Consider the following 8,925-nt stretch of genomic DNA (forward strand, 5'->3'; position numbering starts at 1 on the left):
GTCTCAGAGCACAATATTTAAAGGCTTACTGACACTGAAACCTTCAACACCATTATGGATGTTTTAGTTTTAATATTTTTAAATTACTCTTCCATATTTTGGTAAAGACATAGAAGTTTAATCTGGCATTTGTTCACTTAATAATCAGATTCAATATGTTTCTGTAACTTTTTTCCCCATTTTCCCCCTTTTTAACCATTACTGCTTGTTGTTGAGCTGCCTACACATTTCTTCCACTTCTTTCTGTAGTGAAACAGCAGTCATCAAGCTGTATGGCTGCACTCAATTAAGACTGTTTCGGCTTAAGCGAATCCAGATGCATCCAAAAAGACTTAACAGAAAACACTCTGGATTCCCTTTAATAGTTCAAACTGGAGGGAATTCAGTTATCTGCTTCTTTTTTTTCCTTTATTATTTACAGATCCATGCATCCAAGTTTTCTTCCTGGTCGGAGGTGCAGCACATACACTTACTGAGCATGTCTATAGTCAAAAGATTCTCCATCCATTCTCTATCCATCTGCATTGATTTATATTTGCCAGCATGGTTCTGCAATTGGACTTCTCTTCCTTTGATTTTCCATGACTGCATGAGGAAAGGCCTGCAGGGGAACATCAGCTATAGCCAGCACAAAACAGACTGCTTACGAATGACTGCTTAACATGTAATGTTTAGGAACTTTGTTAAATTAATAGTTCATAATAAAAATTATCATAATTTCATATGTGTTATGAATTTGTCTCCATAAAAACAGCAAAATGTGACCATGGAGTGCAGGAGGAGACAGAATGAAGAAGGGTTGATACTGGTCAGAATAGCTAACACACGCAGTGCACACTCCTATCGCTTGACACTACAAGTCGTGCAGCGCTGACTTCACTCTCCCTCTGAACCTGTGTCTCAAAAAAAACATCTTCCCCATCAAGTGAGACGGCACTGATGAAACTGGAGATGACAATGTCCCTTTAAGGCATAAAGCCATAAAAGAAAGATTTTATATTGGGAATTTCACAATAAACCATACTTTCAAAATTCTGAAAAACATAACTATTTCTTTTATTGTACCAGGCGTAGTGTAGGTATCACAGACAACCAATCAGTTATAGACAAATCTGGTGTAAGACCTTTAAAAAGCTTACTGCAGGATTGCTCTCCAAAATCCAAAGAAAACTGATTTAGTCTATTTGAGCCTTGAAATGCTTGGGACGTTTGCTTGAAAATGAAAGTTATTTAAGTTATTCATATTTTAATTTTAGAAGATATGATGTGGAAAGAGTAGTTTTAAGAACACTTCAAACATACATAAAAATAATTTGAAAATTTTAATGAAATAACCAATTTGTATATTTAAATCATATTAAATAAGTGAACAACTAATGGGAAAAATTTCATTCCATTATAACTTGTAGTGGCTTGCCTAGTAATGCAAGACTCATTCTTGCTTGGCTTAGCAGGTGAAGGGTCACATGATTCACCTGAGGACACTGAGCTTATGGTCACACTTGTGTGAGTGTGTGGATACCTTTGTGGAGGCAAGGAGGGTTTCATGCACTTGAGGAGGTTCATCGGAGTACCCCCACCATCCTCCAGTGGCAGCCCTGAGACGCACAGAAAAAGACGAATACTCAAATCTCATTTGGTGCCGCAAACAGCAGCAATTTATCATCACTGTAGCCCGTACTCTGTGCACAAAGACAGTGCCGTCCCACTCTGAGCAACTCACTTTAATGTGTGTGTGTGTGTGTCACTGTGCACATCAAAATGTTAGCCTATCACTGACTGCTCTCTTGGCTCTGATACCTCGTCAAGGAGGGGGAGGGGTGCTGCGAGCTATATTTAGCCTGCTGATATCAAAAGAAATTTAAGAGAACAGAGAGGCACCGTCTTCTCTCAGAACACCAATGTACAATAGTCACTTACCGACACAAACGTTTAAAGCTTAAGCAGAATTTTTTCCTGTTTTATTTTTATTTGAAGACAGAGATCACTATCAATTTGATTATTTCTGAATCCAAAACACAAGTGAAGCTAGTTGATCATTTAGAAAAAATCATAAGGATGAAAAGATGAAATATTTGCCGTTTAAAATATTTCAATTAGACAATTTGATGCTTTTCATTATTAAAAAATAAAAAGCATTATTCAAAACAAAACAAAACATCAAATTTATTATCGCCTGGGTAAATAATTTGCTGTCACCCAAACATCTGAGTATGGTAACACATCTGAACACACCTTATGTGTGAACATAATTTTACAAATAATAAATACATAAATAAATTTACAGTAATTTTAAAGATTAATCTAAAAGAAATTTTAATGAAAAAAAAACACGAGTTAACCATTAACTCCATCAGCCAATAGGGCCCATAGTTATAAAAGGGCACCAATACAAAAGGTACTTCTTTTGCTTCCTGTGTTCAAAGGAGTCCAAACCCTTACAAAATGAACTCAAGCCATTAAAAGAATGTGAAGAAACAACCACTTTAACTTTATGTCCAGAACATCTCTGTGTTGTGTTTAAGTGACATCAATTTAAGCCACCCGGACTCTAAGCTCATGTAACTGGGGGACAATAGGGAACAATGTATATTACTCTCCCAGTTGGTTGCTGGAGGTTTATGGTAGTGTGAAGTTGATTAAAAAGGCATATATAGCGCTGTTCTGAGTTCTGATTTCTTTGATCACTAGCAGGTTGCCGTGTCCTTCCTACTATTCGGTGCCATTTCAAAGTTGTAATATTGTAGAAAAATGCTAGTGTTTTGAATATACAGTCAATTGATATTTCAGTTCTCTAAAAGATTTTGTCACTGTCTTTACTTGTGCAAATTTATTTTAAGAGGGCCTTAATAAACAAGTATTATATATATATATATATAAAAAAATAAAAAAAAACACGATCCATTTTGAAGCATAGTGTATTTTCAATCCATGTCTTTTAGATTTAAAAGGAGCAGTTCACAGCTGAGTGTGAAGCAATGGGTATAACAATTAGCCCTTCCAAGTCTGAAGCCATGGTCTACTGGTTCAAGGACGAGGTGCTGCCCCAAGTGAAGGAGTTTAAGCATCTCATGGTCTTGCTGACAGACAGGTTGGGACTGTGGCTATAGTGATGCAGTACTGGTCTGCTATGGTAGAAAGAGAGTTCAGCGTAAAAGCAAAGCTACTGATTTACCGGTCAAACTATGGCCCAACCCTCACCTCTTGTCATGAGCTATGGGTAGTGACCCAAAGAGCAAGACTGCGTATCCAAGTGACAGAAATTAGGTTTTTATCAAGGGTGGCTTGCCTCTCCCTTAGCAATAGAGTGAAGAATGTATGACTTTCATCTCCTATAGACATGTCTGTCTGTAAAAGTAAAACTTTGAACTACCATCTCAAGACCGCTTCAGAAAAACTGCAAGAAAGTGTGGCTCCTTAGAAGAACAATATAAAGAAATAAGACTTCGTGTGATGAAAAGCTAAAAGCCTAAAACAACTCAATTACTTTTATTATGTAGCTAAAGCAAAATTGACATAACAGCTAATTATCATCCATGCAAATATAAATGCAATTTATATTTGCCAATATATTATTATACAAGAAAAAGGTTAAAATTACCTGATATTGGTACATCTGTAAAAGACACCCTGTCATATGTGACAAAAAAAGCATCAAACCTCCATAAATTGAAATGTCACATTTCTGCAGCTCTACTGTGCAGACAAATGTGACGCTTGGACCATTTTAATCTACACACACAGCATGTCTTAATTACAGTGTTCAAAAAAGGTTACACCACATGAGAACATGCAAGAACAGATTAAACTTGTTCTTTGACTTGGTCAATATATTAACACCGCTGCTTTTTTATTTGTGCCTTTTCCTCCTTTAATGACAGATGCTTTTTTCCCAGCACATTCTTCCTCACTACTCTGCCACTGCTCTCCTCCTGGGTTCTCCCACTCAAGATTTTCTTTATCTGACAGTTACCAACTGACATGCTAATTTTCCAACATCAGAGCCTTGAACATCCCCTCCCACTGTATCTTTTCTCTGGCTTTCTATTTGCACTTTGTAGATTTAGGTCAGACACTTCATATTTTGTATAAAAAGAAAGAAAGAGAGAGTTGAATCTTGGATCATGTAACCACCATACTTGAATTCTCATTCATCAAAAAGCACTTCCAGCACTTTACAACTTATTGTTGTCTCATTACAGCTGGATGGCAAAAACCACACAAAAATAAATATGAAACATCTATGATGTCTAACTTTATCACAGGTTTAATGTGAACACAACCAGCACAGACTACCTGTACAGAAATGACAAAATGATGTCTAGCAGCATTTCATTTCTCACCATATGTTCTTTGCTTCTCTGTTACTGTCAACACACTGCCAGCCAAAACACCAAAGCCACTCAATCAACTCACAACTGACCCTCTGCTCCTATACCTGCATTCCTGCTTTCCAGCTCCTGCTTTTAAGAACGTTTTAAGAAAATTTCAGATAGTTTTTTTTTTTAATTTTTAAGCATAAATGCCTAAAATTAATAAATTTAAGCTTGTCAAATGCAAATAATTGCTGCTTTTCTGAAAATGTGCAAGTTGGACTATTCAACAAAACACTATTAATCCATCACAAAAAATTAGAAACTGCAGCCCTATTTAACACTTCACTTCTCTCTCTCCCACACACACAACTGAAAAGAAAGTAAACCTCTGATGCAAATTCCAAAAAAAGCCACTTAACAATTTGACACACATTTGACTCCTAATTCACAGTATCTGAAAATCCAACTGTCTAGATCTTTTAGACAACTTGACCTCTGATCTTAACTTTGAGGTCAAGGTCTCTGGGACTTTGACCTTCAGATCAAGAACTGGAGACTTATGATACCTTTCAAAGCCAAAATTTTAAAAATGCAAAAAGCGCCACCCCTATACACTGATAAGAAAAAAATATATGTTCTGTTTTTGTTTTTTAAATCTCAGTGAGCGGTATCATAAAGCTTCTTGTCTGTCAATTAGTATGTGCAGCCATCCTTTACATTACAGCCATTCTGTGGCCGCAGTCCAATATTGTCAATGAAAACTGTGCTTATTTCAGTTTCGCTAGAAAACTTATGCTCTCCATGTTTGGTGGACATAGCTTCAGTGATTTAGCATTGTCACAGATAAGTTTCCTCTACCTTGGATAACATGTGTGATTCAAAGATGGAAAATGAAAAAGTTGTTCTTTAGCACATCAGCAAGAAAGGTTCTGACAAGACGGAGATGGGATGGAAGCTCTGACTGTGTCTTGTTCTAACAAAACAGGTAAGTTGAGCAAGTGCAGACTCAGCCAGCACTTTTAGATTACCATCCATCCACTTTCGCTTATCCGTTTCAGGGTCGCGGGGGGCACTGGAGCCTACCCCAGCTGTCATAAGGCGAGAAGCGGGCTAGACCCTGGACAGGTCGCCAGTCTGTCGCAGGGCTAACACAGAGACAGGCAACCATTCGCACTCACATTTACTGCTCACAGTATCTGCCAATACAGAGCAGCAACCAAATACCAATGTTAAACTAATATGCTGCAATCCTCACTGTGGTGAAGAGTAGGAATGGGAATCGAGAACCGGTGGTTGTGGAAAACCAGTTTACAGTTCCTTGCCTATTGACCCCACTTATCAGTTCTTGCACTCTCACTACAATCAGCTGATTTTACTTTGTGTGTCAGTGGAGGAAAATAAAGAGACATATGGATATTTATTTTTATTGCACAAAAGGACGAGATAAATGGTAAAGTGGAAAACGGCATCCAGGACAAAAACAACCGCATTATGCTGCTAACACAACTTTGGTTCTTTGCAAGCATCTGTGAAGACAGCATGCTAACGCTAACAAAAAATAAAAGTGATTATATTTAGACTGTATGAGGTAAGCGCGCTTCTAGTAACTTCAGCTTCACATTTTCATTGCTGATCAAATAAAGCTGGTAAGATAAGATACCAGTTTTCGCTCTAGTTGCTAAGCTTTCCTCTTGAAATAACTTTCAGACACAAATAGTTGTGTTATCCTGTCAAATTAACACCATAAATTATAATGTTACAGACGGACACGACTGATGTTTGCTGGGTAGCTCCAAAATTAAAATTAGCTTTTTATTATTAGCCATAGCCACTACTCACTAGCTTAAGTTAACCTTCAGCTGCAACCCTCAGAATTATCAGAGTGTAGGCCCAGAACTTGGAGTACACTAGCTTTTGAGCCCCTGAAACTACGCTTGTGGCGATCTAGTAACTACTAATAGTTAAGCAGCTAACATCAGTGTGTACACTGGCCAGGTTAACCTTTATGAAAATGTTTAATGTGACAATATTGTTTAGAAGGAAACTTTACTGACCTTTCCAAATTCCTCCTACTGTTGTTTATTGTTAACTACTTTAACTGCTAGTAAAGCGGGCTGTGTGTGTGTGTGTCTGCCTGTCTGCAGCAATCCTAGATGAAGTTGTGGGCCAACTTTAACAAGAAATAATGCCTCTTGTCTGTTTGTGTCTTTAGTATTAAAACAAATGCAGTTCCAAAACAAGCTAAAAGCTCATTATTCCCCTCATATATACCAACTGATGAAACAATTGATAAATTTAACTAACAAGCAACTTTGAAAACAAACAGTTGTCACTTCCAAAGGGAAAAAAAGGTTGAATCTTTGGTGTCAGCTTCCCAAATATCACCTACATCACATGTGACAACAACCTGAAAACATTTTGGACAGAAGTGTAGAGAAAAGCTCAAAGCTTTTTTTTCTTAAACCTTAAGCCTGTTGACTGGTATCAGAATAACAGAAAATAATATGGCATTTACCAGTGTGAGTGGTCTATAGTAATTTGAAAAAAAAATCTAAAAGAAAAAAAATTATTTCCACTGAACAATAAGGAAAACAAAAGCTGTTTTTAAACATTAATACTAGAGAAAAATTTCACAATCAGTGCACCCCTAATGAAAACAATAAGTTGCAGTCATAGTCCAGAGTACAAAGTGCAACTCAATCCTAAACAAACTTCACTCATGTTTTCTGTTTGTTTGGTTTTTTCTATCCTATATTATACTGTACTAGACTAGTTATTCCACTAGCCCCTTTTCCGTTAGCACACATACCTTAGGCATAAATACAATCCTAGACACAAGTAAAAAAAAAAAAAGTGTTGAATTACATTCACTAAGTCACCAACTAGAATGTATGCCCAACTTCATCTTAAAAACTAAATAAATCAGGAAAAAGCAGCTAAAAGTCTTCACCATAAATATTCATTTGAGCCTTTTCTGAACGTATAACGGGGTTAACAAAGGTAAGAATCTGTCTTTTCATGTCAACGCTGACCCAAAATAACAGTCTGTCTTCATGCCAGAACAACATGTTATTGTACCCCTCACACAATCCAGGAAGTCATGGCCAAGGAAAAACAAAACAAAAAACAGGGCACTGGCTACCTCAGCTCAGAAATATATATCGCAACGCAACAACAACGACCACCTATGCCTATAAATGTCCCGAAACACCCAGTTAACGAAATGGACTGCAAATTAATGGTGACATACATTTAGACATGATAAGGTGAATATAAGGTGATAATCAGAGCCGTGTACAACATGCAAATCAACACTAGCACTCAACTCAAGAGTATCGCAGTACAAACAAAACATGCGGCTGTAATGTACGTGCAGCAGAACGGGAGGAAAAATCAGCAGCATAGATTGTGTGGAGGAGTTCAACCTCTGCGCGAGTGTGTAAGCGTCACTTTAAAAAAAAAACAAGATGAGAATAGCAGATGTTTTGTTTCACCGACCTGCCTGGACTGATGATCAAACTCGGGTTGTTTTGATTCCGAATGGCGATTTAAAAGCAAGGAAACGGTGGGGGGAAACAATGCAATAGTCCCGTATTGGTTAGCTGCAACGTGCTGTTGTGACCCTAGCAGCAAGTCCGTGTATCGCTGTCTTGTGAATGCCAGCAGAGAAGTGGAAACAGAGCTGTGGAGGGATGTGAACACGCCGCCGGTTGGCACCGTTAGCTAAATGGAGGATGCTTAGCTCGCGTTGATAAGTTTGTGTAACACTCTATTTTCCTACCCTAAACTAATTAAGTAATTAGTTTAACTAACTAAGTAATTATTCACGCGATAATAAAAGCGCCTTACTAATTTCCTGGAACCGGTATTCCTGATAATAAGTGCCCGCAGAACTCACCCCGTATCTGCTCCAGCTGCCAGACAACGAAGCCGCTTGATTGTAGGTAGTTACGTTAGCTAAACAACGTTAGCTTAGCTACTAGTGTCGCAGTCGTGTCATTAAGACAAAGCTGCTTGATGGCCGTATTATCGAGCAGAGGCTAGTTGGGCGATTTATAATGCATTTTTGCAATTATCATTGCAAACACACACAAAGGTAAACTAATGTGTTTATATATTAACACAGCTATTCTCGTGTGTGTCAATACACACGATGACTCCAGCTGAGTCAATTACAATAGGTTTTTGCAGTGTGCTTTGGCAGGCAGAGAATGGCTGCTCTGTATACCTTGCTCATTGCTCAGTGACCCTCTAATATATTCATGAGATCACAGAGTCATTGTCTCCCACAGAGAAAGGCATTTTCACGTCCCTCCTCCTACAAGTCTGGCGGCTGAGTGACTGCAGACCAGAGCAGCAGGTCATTACACAAGAAAAGGAGCGATGTTGCCTGTGTGTGTTGTGGCGAGAGGGAGGGAGTTGGGGGGGGGGGGGGGCATCATCGACCATGACGTCACCTGCTAATGATCATTTATGTTTGATTCATGCACCATGCAACATGTGTGCTTTTCACTCATTCCCATCATACATGCACCTGCAATGCACATGTTTGACAGTATTGGCTCCTAGGCAGCATGCACACACACACACACACACACACACTAAGAAA

The 8,925-nt window shown here is 38.3% G+C and overlaps 1 protein-coding gene across 8 annotated transcripts in view; it reads right to left on the minus strand.

Annotated features, from left to right (window-relative positions):
• Window positions 1-8,560, minus strand: part of LOC146571317 (zinc finger MIZ domain-containing protein 2-like) — a 32,156-nt gene extending 23,596 nt beyond the window's left edge. For 2 of the 8 annotated variants that reach the window (XM_085280482.1, XM_085280477.1), the window contains exons 1-2: window positions 7,815-7,998; window positions 1,523-1,598 (exon numbers count right to left, since the gene is read on the minus strand). Coding sequence is in view for 5 of the 8 variants with exons in the window: in XM_085280477.1 (XP_085136603.1) it covers window positions 1,523-1,566 (44 nt within the window). In the remaining 3 variants the exon portion in view is untranslated. Of the gene's footprint in view, window positions 1-473; window positions 619-1,522; window positions 1,599-7,814; window positions 7,999-8,214; window positions 8,503-8,544 lie in introns of those variants that run through there. The other 6 variants (XM_085280479.1, XM_085280478.1, XM_085280476.1 and 3 more) reach the window with 6 other exon arrangements.
• Between the last annotated feature and the right edge of the window lie 365 nt (window positions 8,561-8,925).

The sequence above is a fragment of the Mchenga conophoros genome, linkage group LG7 (assembly GCF_057382185.1).
Source record: "Mchenga conophoros isolate Kocher_MC1m ecotype Shallow Benthic linkage group LG7, M_conophoros_male_GT1.1, whole genome shotgun sequence".
NCBI lineage: Eukaryota > Metazoa > Chordata > Actinopteri > Cichliformes > Cichlidae > Mchenga > Mchenga conophoros.